General features: G+C 33.4%; 1 protein-coding gene across 3 annotated transcripts in view; it reads left to right on the plus strand.

The window, feature by feature from the left end:
* The first annotated feature begins 9,064 nt into the window (after positions 1–9,064).
* LOC143225678 (paired box protein Pax-6-like) overlaps positions 9,065–20,723 on the plus strand; it is a 53,481-nt gene continuing 41,822 nt past the window's right edge. For all 3 annotated transcript variants that reach the window (XM_076455521.1, XM_076455531.1, XM_076455540.1), the window contains exons 1-3: positions 9,065–9,238; positions 9,356–9,444; positions 17,989–18,056. In XM_076455521.1, coding sequence (XP_076311636.1) covers positions 18,038–18,056 — 19 coding nt within the window. In that variant the 5' untranslated portion in view covers positions 9,065–9,238; positions 9,356–9,444; positions 17,989–18,037. The remainder of the gene's footprint in view (positions 9,239–9,355; positions 9,445–17,988; positions 18,057–20,723) is intronic.

Here is a 20,723-nt window from a genome sequence, read left to right on the forward strand (position 1 = left end):
GCAACTTTCCCCAGTCTAAAATTAGTGGCACATACAAGTTTCTGATTATTGCTTTCATGTCAATAATATTGTCGTTTTCCTGTTTATACATTTCAGACTAGATAGAAGTATAACACGCAAACGCTTACTGTAATATTTCAAGTTCTTTACTGACTGACTCTAATGTCGATAAGTCTTGTTAATTGTTGAATCACGTATAAAATAACAACATCAGTTTATTGTATGTACATCATGTATTCAAAAGGATGGCAATGTAGTTTATAATTATAATTTTTGTACGTGTAAAATATTTGCCGATATTCTAAAATTCATTATTCTATTTACTTTTAATATTATGTGGATAATTCGTTTGTTAAAGTTTTACAAAAAGTTATATCGATTGTATAAAGTAAAACTTTTATTTATGGAGTTCGGATAACGTTTTAAAATACGATAAGAAACAGAACATTGTTTATTGCTCATTGCTATCTTAGTTTGTGCTTATTGAAAACTAGGTTCTAACAATTCGAAATGGTGAGTACATTGCTACAAAAACAGTAGTTCTTTATACTACCATTTAAGTCTAATTATTAATTAGTAATTATTTTTACGTAACTGCGAACTAATTTTTTAGCTTCTGTCTTCACTGATACAAATATTTATGAAAATAATTAATAAAGAGTATATGGAATGTGCAAGGTGTTTTGCAACGTATCTCCAGTCTCATGAATACAGAGAGAACTGTACAAAGATTTTGTTGAGATAAAGTGGCATTCTCTAGGTTTATTGTTCATATAATTAATAAATCGTGATATTTCTGGATAATTACTAATCCACCAAAGTTCATGTTACGATTAGCAACTGGGGAACCACTCTTTGGATAGCAGTTAGAATCCTCCTTCTAACAGTGTTCTTTTATTTATATTGTCATGAATATATATGTCAAACCATGTCAAATATCCTGAATCTCTACCTTCCAACCCTGCGACTGATGAACAAGAAATCTCAAGAAGTTTAAAGTGCAGAGCTGCTATATTCTACTGGAACAACGTGATGTCAGTCTAATACAATACATGTTTTTTATTTTAAAACTTAAAAGAAACTTTTCTTAATGTAATTGGAATCTCTTGAGTTTCAAAAAGTAAATCGTTGTTTCCCAAAACATCCATATCTTCACGATCCATTCTGGTATTTATAATGACACCTTCTAATTATCTCATAATTTTCCCTGAAAGCATATAAAATGACATTCTAGTTACCTAGCGACTCCACCCCCAAATGGACAGCGGTAAATATTCGGATATACAATGCTAAAATGAGGGGTTCATTTCCCCTCGGTGGTTACTGCAAATAGCCCGTTGTGTCTTTATTATAAGAAAACATCCACATTTAGCGATTATAGAAAACTTTTGTGATTAAAAAATAAACTGAAATCATATTTAGTTCCATTTTTTAATAATTGACCAATAATATAATTTCTCTACAGTTTTAGTTACAATACTTTTATCGCCATTAGAAATAAACGCTTTATTCAGTTACTGTTTATGTTATTTATGTATGGATTATTAAACGTGTTGCTATTTTTGTACTTAAAACTAGATTGCGCACGTCGGGCCCGGAATGATCAAACGTGTCAAGGCGCGCGACTCGTAATCTGAGGGTCGCGGGTTCGCATCCCCGTCGCGCCAAACATACTTGCCCTTTCAGCCGTGGGGGCGTTATAATGTGTCGGTCAATCCCACTATTCGTTGGTAAAAGAGTAGCCCAAGAGTTGGCGGTGGGTTGTGATGACTAGCTGCCTTCCCTCTAGTCTTACACTACTAAAATAGGGACGGCTAGCACAGATAACCCTAGAGTAGCTTTGTGCGAAATTCAAAAACAAACAAACAAATTATCTCTTTTAACTTGTTATGTAATATGAAACGTTTGAGTTCCCCAAAATGTTAAAGCTTATATGCATTCAACACAAATATTGTCTTCCATGTTTAATTAAACGAGTTATTCTGAACTGCAAACTTATTCTTCACACAGTTAAGAACAGTTCTCTTCTTTGTGTATTTCTGAATTTTCTCTCCAAAGGTGTCGCTGGAATGCTACTTAGTTTTACATTAATAGTTTTTACAATGGTATTGGTAAAGCTTAAGGACAACGAGAAGTTATCTCTCCAAATTTATTGGACTGTCAAATGATGTGAGAGGTAAATTCGTGTAAAAATTGACTCTGTCGTTTATTTCTTTCAGTCTAGATAAGAATTTCATATTTTATATGAGACATAATTATCATGGACTGGAAAGAATTACTGTACAAAGCATGAGCTGTTGTGAGCTGTTACAGAGCTTTCCTGTTTAATGGTTAAATAAAGTGTATTTTCACAACATATGCAATTTATTTTCTTATCTCCAGAAAATCTAAAAATTCAGTCAAACAAGACAACTAAATTTTATGTCATATCTCTAGATAATGCGGTAACTTTACATACCTGATATGACTAAAAATACCACATCGTTATTCGTATGGTATTCAGAATTATCCATAGATGTTTAGACCGTTTCTGAAAACTGGATTCATGTTTTTGTGAGAATTATTTTGGAAGTTTTGGCTCGTTATTTTCTATATACATGATGCAGAAATATTATATTAGTAAAACGTGCGCAATGTTTGTTTTGTTTGTTTGTTTGTTTGAATTTCGCGCAAAGCTACTCAAGGGCTATCTCTGTTAGCTGTCCATAATTTAGCAGTGTAAGACTAGAGGGAAGGCAACTAGTCATCACCACCCACCGCCAACTCTTGGGCTACTCTTTTACTGACGAATAATGGGATTGACAGTCACATTATAACGCCCCCATGGCTGAAAGGGCGAGCATGTTTGGCGCGACGGGGATGCGAACTCGCGACCCTCAGATTACGAGTCGCGGCCTTGACACGTTTAGCCATGCCGGGCCATGTCATTATGCATCGCGTTTAGATACACGTAACACAAATGAGTTAACTTAAAAAGCCTTAGAACGAAAATCACAGCCAAAACAAGCGATATTAATGTCATCTGCACATTGACAATACTACAGCTTGCTTTGGCCGTGAGTGTCGTTTTAAGAGGTTTTAACGATTTTGTGGTAGAGCAGAAAAATCAAAACTTTTTATTTTTACACATTTTCAATGTGACGCTTGTGCCTGCTTCCGAGAGTAAATCAAATTGAAGCGAGGCTCTAACGCAGACAAAAAAGTTCGCATTTCATCATCGACTGTAAGAAGCCTCTCTCTCTTTCTGGCTTTAATTTCAGTCAATGCTGAAAATCCAATTTCGCAAAACTACGAAGATGCAAATGAAAGCAGAACATCAATTGCTTTTGAACTGATTGCAGGATATGAATTTTTAATGGAGATCCAAAACTCATTCAAGCTCTTTTCGGGAAACAATGACTGATAAAATTTGTCGTTTCGTAAATCATTGAGCTGTTCTTCCTCTTCAGTTGTAAGATTTGTTGTCTCGTTGATTCCGAATGGATAGGTCACCCAGTTATATTCATCGACAGCAAGTGACGGGAAGTAATGTTTTAGTGCTGACTGTAGGTCACTTAATGTGTTCAAGATTTGAGGGACATTCGTTAATGGAAGGAAAACAATCAAGGACTCCTCTCGAGATCTTATTCTTCCACAGTGACAACTTTTCATCGAAGACCTTCAGTTTGGACGTTGCAGTAATAATGTTTTCAGATGGTCCTTGGAGACTTAAGTTCAGAGAATTTAATTTGTCAAACAAGTCGGAGAGAAATTGAACCTTCAGCCACAAGATGTCATCATGAAAAGAAAATTCAAAACCTGCTTCCTCAACCTCCAAGAAAGAAATTACTCCAGTTTTTAGTTGGATAAGACGTTTAACACCTATCCTTTCGAAAGCCATCGAACTTCAGTGTGATACAGTTGCTTTTTGTAGTCTAAATCCATCGCCTCACAGAGAAGAGAAAAAAGTCGAGATTGAAGTGGCCGAGACTTGATGAAATTCACCACTTTAATAACTTGATTCATAAGAAACTGCAAGTCTTTTGGCAATGATTTGGAGGCGAGCGCCTCTCTGTGAATCATGCAGTGAACAATCCTAATGTTTGGATTTTGTTGGCGCACCAGAGTGAGGAATCCCTTCTTTATTCCTTCCATTGAAGGACAGCCATCGGTGCAAACGCTGACACAGTTATTCCAATGTAATTTGAAGAGCAAAATGTTTACATTCACCAACCCGTAAATGTCTTGGCCTTTCGCTGTACTTTTTAAACCTTTGCAAAATAAGTATTCGTTTTCAATTTTTTCATCTTTTATGAATCGAACAAAAGCCAGAACTTGAGCTTTTCCACTAACGTCAGTAGAGTTATCAACTTGAAGAGACCATAACAGAGACAATTCATCTTCAGGCACTTCGAAGTGTTCGCAAACTTGATCCTTCAAATCCGAAAATTTCTACAATTCTGCGCGAAATTATATCAATGGACAGAGGAACTTGCTTAACCTTTTTGGCGGCATCCGTTCCAAGCATAGTTCCAAAAATAATTGCTATCGCTGGCGCAATTACTGATTCGGCCTCCGTATGTGCTTTCTTGCGTTTTGCCAACAATTGAGCAACCTTATAACTTGCAATCAATCCTTTTTCGGGCAGCTTCATGTAGTTCACAAGCTTCCTTGATTGCTCATGTTGTTGAGCCGCGAGATTTTCGAAGTATTCTTTTGGTTTATTCTTCACAGCTGAATGTTTTGTTTCCAAATGTCTCTTCAGTTTGGAGGCCCTGCATGCTCACCAAAATGCTCGCCCTTTCAGCCGTGGGGGCGTTATAAAGTGACTGTCAATCTCACTATTCGTCGGTAAAAGAGTAGCCCAAGAGTTGGCGGTGGGTGGTGATGTCTAGCTGCCTTCTCTCTAGTCTTATACTACTAAATTAGGGACGGCTAGCACAGATAGCCCTCGAGTAGCTTTGCGCGAAATTCAAACAGACTTTCTCTTCAGTTTGCTAGGAACAAGCGCCTCGTTCGATAAAGCTACATTGCAGAGCAGGCAGAATGGTAATTGAGAATGTTCTGAATCCAAAGCGATAAAACCGTATTCGATGTATTCATTTTTGTATTATCGTTTGATTCCTTGCTTTTGATTCAACACATTCTCCTTTGCAGCACCAGACTTATTTAAATATTTTTTCCATGGATAAATGATAAAGCTAATTCATACACGATAAGCATGAAGTTCTGCAGTTGATATAAAATTCCTACCTGCAGCGTAGTAGCCGTAGCTTACCGCAGAATGAAAACGTGTTCAAGAAAGCAGTTTGATTATTTGATGCACCATTTATAACGTACCAAGCGCTTGTTGCGCCACAATTAAATTAACAGTCGAACCGTTGCAGTCGAGAATGAAATTTAAGTATGAACTTCTCAGTGCTCGAGTTCAGTGAAAACCATCGAATGTTTTGGAAGGTTTCAGAGTGTCTCTTTTATTAACTGATGTGTTCGACTTGCTTGTAAAATCCCAAGAAAGTTGAATGTGTTTCAAAAACAACGCGGCACACCTGCCAATCTCTCGCGGCACACAGGTAAGGAACCACTGATATAGAACAATGGGAACAAATAATGGTTAGTGTATAGAACAATGAGAACAAATACTGAACAGTGTATAGAACAATGAGAACAAATACTGGTTACTGTATAGAACAATGAGAACAAATACTGAACAGTGTATAGAACAATGAGAACAAATACTGAACAGTGTATAGAACAATGAGAAAAATACTGGTTAGTGTATAAAACAATGAGAACAAATACTGGTTACTGTATAGAACAATGAAAACAAATACTGAACAGTGTATAGAGCAATGAGAGCAAATACTGGTTAGTGTATAGAACAATGAGAACAAATACTGGTTACTGTATAGAACAATGAGAACAAATACTGAACAGTGTATAGAACAATGAGAAAAAATACTGATTAGTGTATAAAACAATGAGAACAAATACTGGTTATTGTATAGAACAATGAGAACAAATACTAGTTATTGTATAGAACAATGAGAACAAATACTGGTTACTGTATAGAACAATGAGAAGAAATGCTAGTTAGTGTATAGAACAATGAGAACAAATACTGAACAGTGTATAGAACAATGAGAACAATGAGAACAAATACTGGTTAGTGTATAGAACAATGAGAACAAATACTAGTTACTGTATAGAACAATGAGAACAAATACTGAACAGTGTATAGAACAATGAAAACAAATACTGGTTACTGTATAGAACAATGAGAACAAATACTGGTTAGTGCATAGAACAATGAGAACAAATACTGAGCAGTGTATAGAACAAATAAAATGACTTATAAAACCGATTGAGAGAAAAAGAATTAATGTTCAAAGAAATAAAAGAATAAATAAGAGAAACTTGAGTAAAACTAATGATGTGTTCCCGAAAATAATGTAAGAAAAATATTGGTTCAAACAAGAGAAACCGTGCCAATCTCATAAGTACAGAGAGAAGAAAAAGGCTAAATGATATAGACTCAAGTTAATGTTTTTTTAGTTGTATATTTACTTGTCTGTCTATTTAGGAATGCACTGCATATATAATAAGGACAGTCAGAATCAGTAACGATTCTCTAATCTAAAATCCCAGGTGGATATAATGGAATATACAACTGTCTCTTTATCTATAATAATGGACAAAACATCAAACCTTTCCACTCAAATACACTTTAAAAGTACATAATGCTATGTTCTATTCCATATTTACATACAGCTGCGTACAGGTGGAAGTGATTCACAATTCCACAGTTGCCAGGCATGTCATAAAACAACTTTGAGAGACACCAACACCAACTGTGGTCTGAGGGCATGAATATAATACTATGATACACTTAGAAACTAAGCGAGAAATATACAATAATTATAAACTGCATAATTACGAATTACTTATATTATAAAATAAATCTTAAGGGACGAAAAACTGGTTTGAAAAAATTAAAAGTGTTTCAGGTTGAGGGAAGATTAAATAAAGTTAATAGATGGTAATCACTTCTCATGAATACAGTTAATTTCATTACCTCCAAGTCTGACCTGCCAGCACTTGCTTAGGATAGTGAAATATAAATGGGAAGTGTTTTTTACCAAAAGTTTCACTCCATTTAACACTTTTCTGTTACGTGTATTTTTCTATAATATTTATTGTCTGTATGTTTTTATACATATTATATAATGTAGTTCTTCAACTACTGGTAGCAATATAAACTCGTCCTCTGCTCAACACAAGTATTGAAACCCAATTTTAATTCTCAAACTCATCATTGGACTATTGGAATGGGTTGGTTTGGGTTATTTCTACTAAGCTACCCAAGAAATAACTGACATTGAATTGATATGCTAGTCAATATCATCTGCTTCCATATCTTTGACTACTCTAATCGAACAACAGAATCTAACCCTTACACTTATTACGCGTTTAGGTCTCAAAGTGAGGAAAAAAGTTTAATTTTGGAGTATGAGACGTGAACTATGATCCATAGTCCGAAACACTAATCGCTTAGACACGCCTGGTCAGTATTAAGTTAGAAGAGTATTTGTTTGATTTAGAATTTCGCGCAAAGTTACACGAGGGCTATCTGTGTTAGCCGTCCCTAATTAATAGTGTAAGACTAGAGGGAAGGCAGCTAGTCATCACCACCCACCGTCAAACGGCGAGCATGTTTGGTGTGACAAATACATTTTTTTCTCCTCTCATTTGTTGTTCATTTTAGGCAATGTATTGATTTTTCGAATAACTGCGAAATACACCATCTAAGATAAAAATAAATAAATATTTTATTTTCCTCCAGCGTACAGAATAGATTTTAAAAATTTGATTTAAACACCGGGAATTTCTTCATGAACTTAAAATTACTGCCTTTGCAGTTTATTTTCGTTTCTTACAGCTTGCCCCCTGCTGGTACAGCTGGAAGTCTACAGATTTAAAACGCTAAAATCAGGAGTTTGATTGCCCTCGGTGGGCTCAGCAGATGGCACGATGTGGCTTTGTTATAAGAAAAAACACAAGCACACTCTTACAGCCTATTTATTTACTTTTCAATATGTATTTCTTACTGTGCTTATCATTGTTTTTGTAATTCAGGTTACACCTAATAACAATAACCAAAGAATATTTAATTGTTTTAAACACTTTTCAGTGACAACATAACCAAACGCTTTGTTAATTTATACTGCACATGATGTAGTAAATATTTTTGTCTGTAGATAAATTCGTCCAGTTGGAACAATATATGTTTCTTTGGTTTGTTTTGAATTTTGCGCAAAGCTACACGAGGGCTATCTGTGCTAGCCGTCCCTAATTTAACAGTGTAAGACTAGAGAGAAGGCAACCAGTCGTCACCGCCCACCGCCAACTCTTGGACTACTCTTTTACTACCGAATAGTGAGATTGATCGTCACATTATAACGCCTCCACGGCTGAAAGGGCAAGCATCTTTGATGCAAAGGGGATTCGGAACCGCGATCCTCAGATTACGAGTCGAACGCCTTAACCCTCCTGGCCGTGCCAAGCCCGACAATATATGTATCACTATTACTTACGTCAAATTATAATGTCTAAATGCCTCCGCTAGTACAGCGGTATGTCTACGGATTTACAACGCTAAAATCAGGAGTTCGAATCCCTTCGGTGGGATCAGAAGATAGCCCGATGTGACTTGGCTATAAGAAAACACACACATAACGTCTAAAACTTTCTAGTTTAATTTGCTTCTTAAAGTATTAAACTAACTTGAATGTGATGCACCTATTATTCTTCTATTATTATTCTGCACTTAATGGTTGCAGTGAATTTCATTTAATGCACAGTTCGTCAGCTAGAAGTAAACGCAACTAGTGAAGTAACGTTCAGTTTGACACAAAATGCTCCAGTTTATACTGGGCATGATGTATGTCGTTATATAGTAACAGATGTTTGAACCTGATTCATTTCGAAAGTGAGTTTGGCCCCGCCTCTTCCTCTGTCCTCAATGTTATCTGAATAAAAGAAGTACTTGAAACACGAATGACGTCAAATCAAGATAGATTTCAGATGTTAACCAGCAAAATATGTCGCTTATAGCTACGTGAAAATCTATAACTGTTTATGATTTACTTTTCAATAAAAAAGGAAAATTTATAGATGTTCTGGGTTTCTCCGTCAAATAACAATCCACCTAATAGATGACTTGCCGCAAAGTCATATAGAAAAAGTGCCAAGGAACGGTGTATGTGTTTATTATATAACCTCCATTAAGAACATTTATCCACAGCTTATAATATAGTGTTCTATAAGCTTTAGGCTTTTTGTATAACACAGTAATGTCCTTTCAACTTTTTAATAGCCTCCTTTGTACAACAAGACTGTAAAGAAAAGAGAACAAATTCAAATCATTACAGAAGAGCTGGACAGAAGAATAAGATAAAAATACTGGTAAGTAAAACAAACCAGTTTGCTCTTAGGATATGTTCAGTTTTCATCCAGTTCATTAAAAACATAAATGTGTATGTATTATCCTGTAGCTTTATTACCCTTCTAGTTGTTTGTTCACTGAATTTCGCGCAAAGCTGCATGAGGGCTATCTGCACTAGCCGTCCCTAATTTAGCAGTGTAAGACTAGAAGTAAAGCAGCTAGTCATTACCAACCACCAGCAACTATTTGGCTACTCTTTTACCAAAGAATAGTGGGATTGACCGTAACATTATAATGCGCCCACGGCTAAAAAGGCGAGCATGTTTGGGGCGACTAGAATTCGAACCCACAATTCTCAGATTATGAGTCGAGTGCCTTGACCACTTGGCAATGCCGAGCAATTCCCGTTATGAAGAAAGCAGAATCAGATGGATTGATGCAATTACATTAAACGTACACTCCATAAGAATTGTAGTATCGTGATAATTCAACTGTTTTTCAAACGTCACCTTGTTACTACCATATAAAAAATGCATAAAAATCTTATGATTTCTGTAACGGAATATCGTATTGCTTTAAGGTATACAAAAAAGTTATTCAGACATTGGATGTTCTACTTAGGTGTTGTTCTATTTACGTGATTATGGACATCCAGTATTAATTTTTATTACACTCTAATAAACCTAAAGACTTTTTACCCAAATAGAAATGCTCGTGTATTAAAACAAGCAAAATAATTCTGAGTTCAGTCTGTTTACCCCAATACAACCAAACAGTGTTATATAAGGCCTAAGGAGCTGATGAGAATCATTTTACACCATTCTGACCAACCACCGTTACTTATTATATATCCCAGTTGTTCAACTACCCATCACGATGTAAAGAAGTTACTTCTTTTAACCACATAGTATATTACTTTAGTTATGGTGTAATGAAATTATATTAATTGTATGGTGTTTGAACTACTAAACTGTGTACAGACGTAGAAAAATAACATGGTTTTAGTTTGTTTTATTTTGAGTTGTACGATTATTGTTATTTGTTTTCCCAAAGTTTGGTTTTGCATATATATATATATATATACATAAGATCAATACACTACAGTCAAGTAAATAAAGGTTTATTTAGAGTCTGAAAATTGGTAGTTACAGTAGATTTAATGGGTGGCGGTAGAAAGTTATATTAATTAGTTTAAATAACTGGCTAGGGTTCTCTACAGTAGTATAATTGGTCTACTGTGCTACTGATTAGTGCTTTACCACTCTAATGAGGACTGGAATGCTAACTTCAGGACATAAGTTTATTTTATTTATCTCCAAATGGTAGTACCTTATTTAGTGCCTTCTTCTTTATTTTTTAGTACAGTCACCTTCCCACAACAGTCTGAAGGCAGTGAAGGGCGGTATAGATGTGGGACATTAAGCAACTTCGTCTCGATTTTCTAATTTTTATTTTTTCATTATTTTATTATTATTTATTTCACAAAGTTCTTCATGTGAGACTGGCGAAAGGAGGTTAAGATTGATAGAAAGTGTATCCCTACAGTAATGTGGGTCCTACATCACAGTTACCTCCAAAACCCAGTGTACATTTTCTATCCCACAATAAAGCCTGTACTCTGGTGATCCTTTCGATTTATGCAGCGTTTTAATTTTTCTTTGGTCTTGTTTTTGTTTATTATAATATATAATACATATAATTATCATAATCATCCTCTATAATAAGATTCAGCACTACACGCTAGTATCTATTTAAGTTGGATTGAAGTGAACGACACTGTATAATAAAGTTAAATTTTCTATATAATTGTAATGGAAAATGTTCAAGCACTTAAAGAAATCATGGGACGAAAGTTTGTTGCTAAATAAAGTTGTACGAACAGTAACTTACGCTGATGTGCTTATCACAGGGATGGAACCACTAATTTTAACTTATAGCTTATCTTAGCCAGTAGGTCATGGGTTGAAAGTGGTTAGGCTCCATCAAGATTCACAATTCCACATTTGACAAGAGTGTCATAAAACAACTTTAACAGACACTAACACTAATTGTGATCTGAAGCCATGAATATAATACTATGATAAACTTAGAAACTAAGCGGGAAATATACTATTATGATAAAATAACTATATAATTAGACGTTACTGCTATTATAAAGTAAATCATAAGAGGCGATACATTTGGTTGAAAAAATCAAAAAAATATTGATTAAAAAATTAATGGAAAAAGATTAAAAGTGTTTCAGGTTGAGAGAAGGTTAGATAAACTTAATAGATGGTAATCACTTCTCATGAATACAGTTAATTTCATTAGCTCCAAGTCTGACCTGCCAGCACTTGTATATGAATGAAAAGTGTGTAGTCCAGGATGTCTCTCTTACCAAACGTTTTACTCAATTTGACATTTTCCTGGACTTTAACTACAAAATTAATTCAGTTGCATGTATTTTTCCACGGTATTTTTTATTTATTTTAATTGTTTCAATTTTTGCTTAGAAATTGTTATTTTTACATTAACAGTTAATGAACAATGGATATTAAACAAATTGAATAGAAAAGCTAATCTAAATATTCAGGAAAAACCAGTAATCCAAAACAATTACTTACCTGTTGTCCCACGTTTGTTTATATGCTCTAATTTTTGTTTTTCTTCCACTTAGCTGCTGAGGTACTTTTCGTAAGGAGTTTCTTAAAGTTATTTTAAACTGATTAGACATTTTGTTTTCGTTTCGATAATAAGTAATATCTAAAACAAATAAATAAAGAAAGAAAGACAATTTTTGAAGTTATTAATTTTATTTTACAAGAGAAAGAAATGGTGAAAATATGAACGATTAAAATATTTTATTCAAGTTTACGAAAAAACAGTCAGAAATGAAAAGGTGAATTTCATTATCGCAATCTTTGTTTAGTATACATCGCCTACTTCCCTATAGATGGCGTTCGCAACAAGGGAACTGCAGATTATCATATATGAATTTGAAATTATTAGTTATCTTAAATACCTTCATTGAAACAAGAAGCATTTTTGGAATTCCAAATTAAAATAAATATATATAATATTAAAATACAAAAATACGAAATACCACATTTAAATTATTTTAGATTCACTTTGGTATTCAACCTCTTAATATAAATTGAACATCATACATGGCTATGCAAAATGCTTTCCAGTTTCTTCCGAAATATTTTTTTTTCTTTTTGTATGTCTAGTATATTTATATTTAACCTCACTAAGACTTACAAAACTGGATAAGGTTAAAACATGAAGATACCGGATGAACCAGATTAAAAACTATTTTGGAAAAACAAAAAGGTATTACATAACTTAATGGTAACAAATGTTAGAAAGTGATATTTATAGGTACATGGCCCGGCATGGCCAGTTGGTTAAGGCACTCGACTCGTAATCCGAAGGTCGCGAGTTTGAATCCCCGTCACATCAAACATGCTCATCCTTTCACTCGGCCCTCGGTCACTCTTAAGTTTGAAACCCCTGGCTTAGAAAAATATTTATACTTTTTAAATCCCTCACAATTTCACCACTTTTATAAGCATGCTATATTAACGTATATAATGATTATAGAATCTGAAACATTACATATAGTAGATGTAAACCACGTTACGCAAGCTATTTAAAACTATACACGAATTCTCACAATTTTCACCAGATGTCTTTCATAAACGTATTTTTGAAATCAAAGATAACTTCGAAACTGATTCTGTTTCCAACGGTCTTTTTTCTCTATTTTACTTTATGTGAAACTATGATTAAGTATTTAAAAAAAAATAAAAAACAAAAACAGAAAACCTTTTTATTTTGAGCGTAGTTTTGTTATTTTGCTATTTGCATAGCCGTGGGGGCGTTATAATGTGACGGTCAATCCCACTATTCGTTGGTAAAAGAGTAGCCCAAGAGTTGGCGGTGGGTGGTGATGACTAGCTGCCTTCTCTCTAGTTTTACACTGCTAAATTCAGGACGGCTAGCGCAGATAGCCCTCGAGTAGCTTTACGCGAAATTGAAAAACAAACAAAACAAAACAAACTATTTTATTTGTATTTAGTTGTAATTATCAAAATATAATTAATGTGCAGTTATCATAAAGTAAAATAACTAATATTATCCAATAGCATGCAAGAAATATACGTTATAAACATACACAACTCAGACTTACAATTATCTCGTCGTTTCTAATTATTTTGTGAAGTACGAAACAAAATAAAAACAGCTTTGAGGATATATTTTTATGTTAGGATACACAAAAGTTTGGCTACCCTACTAACAATAATTATAGACTCGAAACAATGACAAAATAACTGACTTATCGTTCTAACTCTGTAATGAAGCCAAACAATTCAGACAAACAACATACATGCAAACACAAACCACACCTATACAAGTCACTGTCTAAACAATGATATCACGTGACAAAATGCGAGTCCTCAAAATGATTCTGGCCAATTGCTACCCCATTAGTCAAAGCTCTACAGCACACATTCTCACGCCAGGCAGATTAGAGCGATAAAGTGTGCCAGTTCAGATCCCTAAATGATAATAGAAAGTTAAATGACTCGAGTGACAGCATTACAATCCAAATGTTTCTTGTTCAGTTAACGCTGAGTAAAACTAACTTGTAAACTACGTGGTTTGCCGAAGCATGAAAACAGTAGGTCTGTGACAGTTTTATACACTAATTGTTCCGGAACGTCAACTAACGGTTAACTTCTTGATTTGAAATTCCTAAAGCAGAAAAGCATTCGAATAGACAGTGTTATAATATTACATTATAATACCTGAATGGCTTAGGACTAACAACTGTATTAGCCAGAAAATGTTTTGAAGTCGTTTCACACAAAATTTTTTCGGATGTGATTAAAGCTAAACTACTATAACTACAGTTTTTAAGAAGTTACAAGCTTTATAAACATATAAATGACTAGATTGAAGGAACTGTTATAAGCATATAAACAACTGAATCAAAAAAGCTATTATGAACATACAAATGACTAGATTTAAAAGTGATACTATAATTATGAAGATAAAAAAAATGAATCTAAAAGGTAGTACAGATATTAAATATAGTAGATATAATAGAGATTAGAATAACCAAAATATAAAGTTAATTAAACATGAATTGTAGAACTCTTCTGCCTTAGCCCAACATCATCTCCTTGATATGATGAAGTTTCAAATTATTATAGGTACAACGGAAACTTCATGAATCGTACTGTATTTATGAGATAACCTTCGCATAAACATCTATGTTAACACATATGTACCTATGGTTTGGTTTGTTTTGAATTTCGACGCAAAGCTACACAAGAGTAATCTGCGCTAGCCGTCCCTAATTTAGCAGTTTAAGGCTAGAGGGAAGGCAGCTAGTCATCACCACCCACCGCCAACTCTTGAGCTACTCTTTTATCAACGAATAATGGGATTGACCGTCACATATAACTCCTACACGGCTATGCAAATAGTAAAATAACAAAACTACGCTCAAAATAAAAAAGTTTTCTGTTTTTGTTTTTGATTTTTTTTAAATACTTAATCATAATTTTACATAAAGTAAAATAGAGAAAAAAACCGTTGGAAACAGAATCAGTTTCGAAGTTATCTTTGATTTCAAAAATACGTTTGTGAAAGACATCTGGTGAAAATTGTGAGAATTCGTGTATAGTTTTAAATAGCTTGCGTAACGTGGTTTACATCTCCTATATGTAATGTTTGAGATTCTATAATTATTATATACGTTAATATAGCATGCTTATAAAAGTGGTGAAATTGTGAGAGATTTAAAAAGTATAAATATTTTTCTAAGCCAGGGGTTTCAAACTTAAGAGTGACCGAGGGCCACAACTATATTAACGAGTCTAGTGGCGGGCGGTATTATATTTTTGTGAAATTAGGGCTTGTTGGTGTATTACGTAATGCAAAATTAGAACATATTACTTTAAAATATAATATACTAGATAGATCCAATAAATATCCATTTTCTGAAATTACTAACTGATTTAACATTACAATATTTCGTACTTGTATATTATTTACAATACGGAACCGGAATGACCAGGTGGTTAAGACGTTCGAGTTGTAATCCGAGGGTTGTAGTTCGCATCCCCATCGCACTAAACACGCTCGCCCTTTCAGCTGTACGGGAGTTATAAAGTGACAGTCAATCCCACTATTCGTTGGTAAAAGAGTAGCCCAAGAGTTGGCGGCGGGTGAAGATGACTAGCTGCCTTCCCTCTAATCTTATGCTGCTAAATTAGGGATGGTTAGCGCAGATAGGCCTTCGTGTTGTTTTGCGCGAAATTCAAAACAAAAACAAACCAATTTTCAAAACGTAATGTAAACAAATACCATCTTTTTCGTTTATTGTGTGATATTTCGATTAAAACTAAACTTTTCAAAATAAAAATACTAAATTCATTATGCTAAGAATCTTGATTTAATAATAATGTTATCAATTATACTTGAATATCATTAATAACTTTAGCCATATCTAAGGGTGGTCTTTAGAAAAATAAGATATTCAATAAATAGAAGTTCGAATAGAGGACCTAATATCGAGTTCGTGCACCAGCACCATAAAAATTGCTTACAAAACACATCAAACAAAACTTGCTGACTTTGACAGGACAAAACAAATATCGGAACTGCTTTTAAAATTGTGTTTAATTCTAGATTTGAATACAATTTATCTTACCAGAGACACAGTGGGTTATTAAGTTTCCATTTTCTCCCTTTATCATATCAGCATAGGCGGTTCAGAATAATAATGAGAAAAACGGAATTTACCTCTTAGGTTCTAGAAATAAATAAGTTACATTAATTTCATTAACAGTGTTGCTTAAAATATTTAACATGTTTACATGTATATATTATTATTAACTGTTTGTGATATAGCTTGTTAACTTCGCACTGTGTTGTTATTTATAGAGAAGTGCTTTTAGTTTATAATACAAAGGATACAGAGAGGCAAAATGTTGTTATATAGTTAGAAATCATAAAAAAACATGAAAGTGACAAGAAACATAAATCCAAACTTTATGGAACAATGAACAAACTCTATACTTAGGTGTGCACTTTTTCTTACGTTTTCATGGGTGACAAGAAACATAAATCCAAACTTTATGGAACAATGAACAAACTCTATACTTAGGTGTGTACTTTTACTTAAGTTTCCATTGATTGGCTCCAAGGTTACTAATATGTTGCACTTTGTTTGGTCAATAGAGAACAATTCTTCTTCCAATATTACAACGGTATGTATTGAATACTTCTATAATTCAATTATAATTTAATACTTATATATATTTTTTACTAATGAATATACGATGTATCTTTTGTTTATCTAAGAAGGTTTTAAAAGCAAGGTAAACGGATTAGATCAAAACCTTCCAATAAGATTCTACAAATAACTTTTTCATTTTGTATTGTATGGTCCAATGGTTAATTAACCATTAATGAACAAAATATCGTAATCTCAGGGAGATTTGTCGGCACTTTACTTTGAAAAATTTAACACGTAAAGTGAAGTCGAGTTCAGTTGTGACTTTTCATCTTAACCAATGAGAAAATTCGTTAATTATTGATACAATTTAGCAAGTGAATCTCATTTACATCTCTAGCACTGCGAGAATGTTAATCTCACCTTATCACAGTGATTGGATTAGTAGTCGTAACACAAGATACAATACTGTTCGAAAGATTACAATTCATGTATGAGCTTGCTTTCCTTTTACTATGTTTTACTAACTTACATAAAGTTGTTGTACACTGATATCATTAGTTTATAAAGTGATACAAAAGAATGAATCCGTCATCTCATTCAGGTTTAGAAATATGTTAATTTATCCGAACTTATCTAAAATAATGAGATTGCAAACATCTTGTGAAGTGTACGGTAGACCTGGAACTTATAAGAACTTGTTACGGTCCCTACCTAAGAAATGACCATTAATTGCCAACTCGATGTTTTATAGTAGCACCTATTACCTATAGTTCGAATACCAATTTTGACGTACCTCTTTGGTACTCGTTAATTATCAGAAGTTTGTTAGTGTTCAAGGTGTCAAATTAATTTTTCACGACCAGAGGACTAATGTTTTATACAGAGGGATGCTCGAAACACCGAGGTAATTACTAGTTCATATGAAGAGTAAATTACAACCCTTACTGACTTTAAGTTGTACACGTGCAACCAGTCTTAGAACATCTTACCTATAGAATCACTTTGCTTCCAAATACAAACTTTGGATTCCGATGAGAATATAGAGGAAAAAAAAAAACTCGTGAATATTCAACAGTAACTAACAAACTAGTATTATAACGTCTACTATATATACTAACTTAAAATAACATAGATTAAATTAAATATATATATTTTTTGGCGTACAACCTTTCCTTCATGTCATTTTTTTCCATTGACATCTTTGGTTTTGATGTGATGTATATTATATGAACTCTGTGTTTAGCTACTGTAGGAAAGTATCAATGAAAATAATCATACGTAATGAGTGGCATAGATAATTAATAAAGATTTCTTATATTTACATTAACAGGCAACCTGTAGCCGAAAGAGGTAAGAAACATAATCGACAGATCTATGTGATGTATCCCAGGAAAAGTGGTAAGTTGAAATTGTAAACATTTTTGTTGCTTCTTTTGTTTGCACTAAAAATTATACTGAAGTACACATTTAGAAAATGACCGAATGATTTAGCATTATTTTGTTCGTTTTGTAAATAACTCTTGTTGGACATATTTTCAAACAGACCACAACACAATATATAAAATGTATAGGTGGAAATTATAGATGATGCAATGAAAAGTCTTCTGTGTTTTATCCTTTGCTTTAGAAACAGTTTTAGGCTCAACACAATAAGAGACTTTCATATTTATTTTGACATATGCTTTAGCCTTCATTAAAGTGATTTCGGAACTTGTTTAGAGCTCTAAATTTAAAAGCTTTGGATTCCGATGAAGTTAAAGAGTCTTCTTATGGTTTCATAGTAAACATTAAAAACAACGCTCGTTTCCATGACAATATGAATACATAATATTGTATTGTCTTATTTCTACACACTGTTTAAAACACCACTTTAATGTGTTATAAAATTTGTTTTTCTGCCTATATGAATATATTATATTGTATTGTCTTATTTCTAAACATTGTTTAAAACACCACTTTAATGTGTTATTAAATTTGTTTTCCTTACTATATGAATATATTATATTGTATTGTCTTATTTCTAAACATTGTTTAAAACACCACTTTAATGTGTTATTAAATTTGTTTTCCTGACAATATGCATATATTATATTGTATTGTCTTATTTCTAAACATTGTTTAAAACACCACTTTAATGTGTTATTAAATTTGTTTTCCTTACTATATGAATATATAATATTGTATTGTCTTATTTCTAAACATTGTTTAAAACACCACTTTAATGTGTTATTAAATTTGTTTTCCTGACTATATGAATATATTATATTGTATTGTCTTATTTCTAAACATTGTTTAAAACACCACTTTAATGTGTTATTAAATTTGTTTTCCTGACTATGTGAATATATTATATTGTATTGTCTTTTTTCTAAACATTGTTTAAAACACCACGTTAATGTGTTATTAAATTTGTTTTCCTGACTATATTAATATAACGTGTTTTTGCGTTTGTTTTCCTGACTATGTTAATATATTATATTGTATTTTGTTTTCTTCAAACACTGTTTAGAAAACACTCGTTTAAATCTTGAAGTGGGTGTATTTATATCAAAAGTGTTTTTTTTTTCCGTTTCGGTAGACAATCATTCGCTTAAACTGTTTCTTCAGGTATAGTTGATGTTTGTTATTAAGCACAAAGCTACACAAAGGGCTATATGTGTTCTGCCCACCACGGATATAGAGACTCGTTTTATAGCAGTATAAACCTGCAGATGGTGGAGCTTTTCTCAGGCAATTATAAACATATATGACTTTTTATATGAATATATTATACAATACCATATATATGAATAATTAACAATTTTAGGATGTGCGAGATAACATTTCAAGTACATAGAACTATCCTGAAATACAATACGACACTTAACATCGAAATATTAATTATAGCATCTCTAATTGACAATGTAGCATTTATTAAGTCGCATAATTTCCTAAATCTCTCTTTGAAACATATAGCTCCTTGTTATTAAAGATTCATCGACCAAGTTCCTGATCGTATTTTTGTTTCCCTAATTTTCAGATAATGTGTAGCATCTACAAAGTCAGATTATTTGATTATCATATATTCCTAATGGTTTTCAAACCAGGCCCAAAACTCTAACGCTTTCGAATAGTTCATCATTCGTCTTCAGATAAACTATGCTATCGTCTTCTTTTTTCTGCTGTGGCCTGATTTCTGTGAGTTATGTACAGACAGCTCTCCTTGTTTCCTACTATTTCTTGTGGTACACTCATATATAATAAGCCCCGGATGGCCAGGTGGTTAAGGCACTCGACTCGGAATCTGATGGTCGCGGGTTCGAATCCCCACTGCACCAAATATGCTGGCCTTTTCAGCCTTTTAATGTGGCAGTCAATCCCACTATTCGGTGGTAAAAGAGTTGGCGATGAGTGGTGTTGAGTAGCTGCCTTCCCTCTATTATTACACTGCTAAATTAGGGACGGCTAACGCAAATAGCCTTCGTGTAGCTTCGCGCGAAATTCAAACACACAAAAAAAAACATATATAATAATTGATTTCCATTCAGCAGAGATAGCATTACTTCATATACATATTTCCAGAATAATAGTGAACTATGTGAAGGCTATCTGGTTTTGGGTTTTGTTTTAAAACAAATACAAGTTTTGTTTATGATTCTATGTGTTAACTTCTTAATCCTAACAAACATTCCTAAATAACTGCTTAAGTTGTTTTTTTTCAAACCAAGTATCATTTACCAAACAAAATAAACCTGGCTTCTATATTGTTTTGCAAGTTTGTTATTTTACGATATTTATCTTAGTTTGTAACACAAGAAAAACAAAACTACAAAAGATATCAACATGATTTGTTTAGAATTTCGCGCAAAGCTACACGACAGCTATCTGCGCTAGTCGTCCCTAATTTAGCAGTATAAGCCTACAAGAAAGGCAGCTAGTCATCCCCGCCCACCGCCAACTCTTGGGCTACTCTTCTACCAACCAATAGTTGATTTACCGTCACATTATAACGTCCCCACGACTGAAAGGGCGGGCATGTTTGGTGTGACGAGTATTCGAACCCGCGACACTCAGATTGCAAGTCAA

Source organism: Tachypleus tridentatus, chromosome 1 (genome assembly GCF_004210375.1).
Source record: "Tachypleus tridentatus isolate NWPU-2018 chromosome 1, ASM421037v1, whole genome shotgun sequence".
In the NCBI taxonomy this organism is placed as follows: domain Eukaryota; kingdom Metazoa; phylum Arthropoda; class Merostomata; order Xiphosura; family Limulidae; genus Tachypleus; species Tachypleus tridentatus.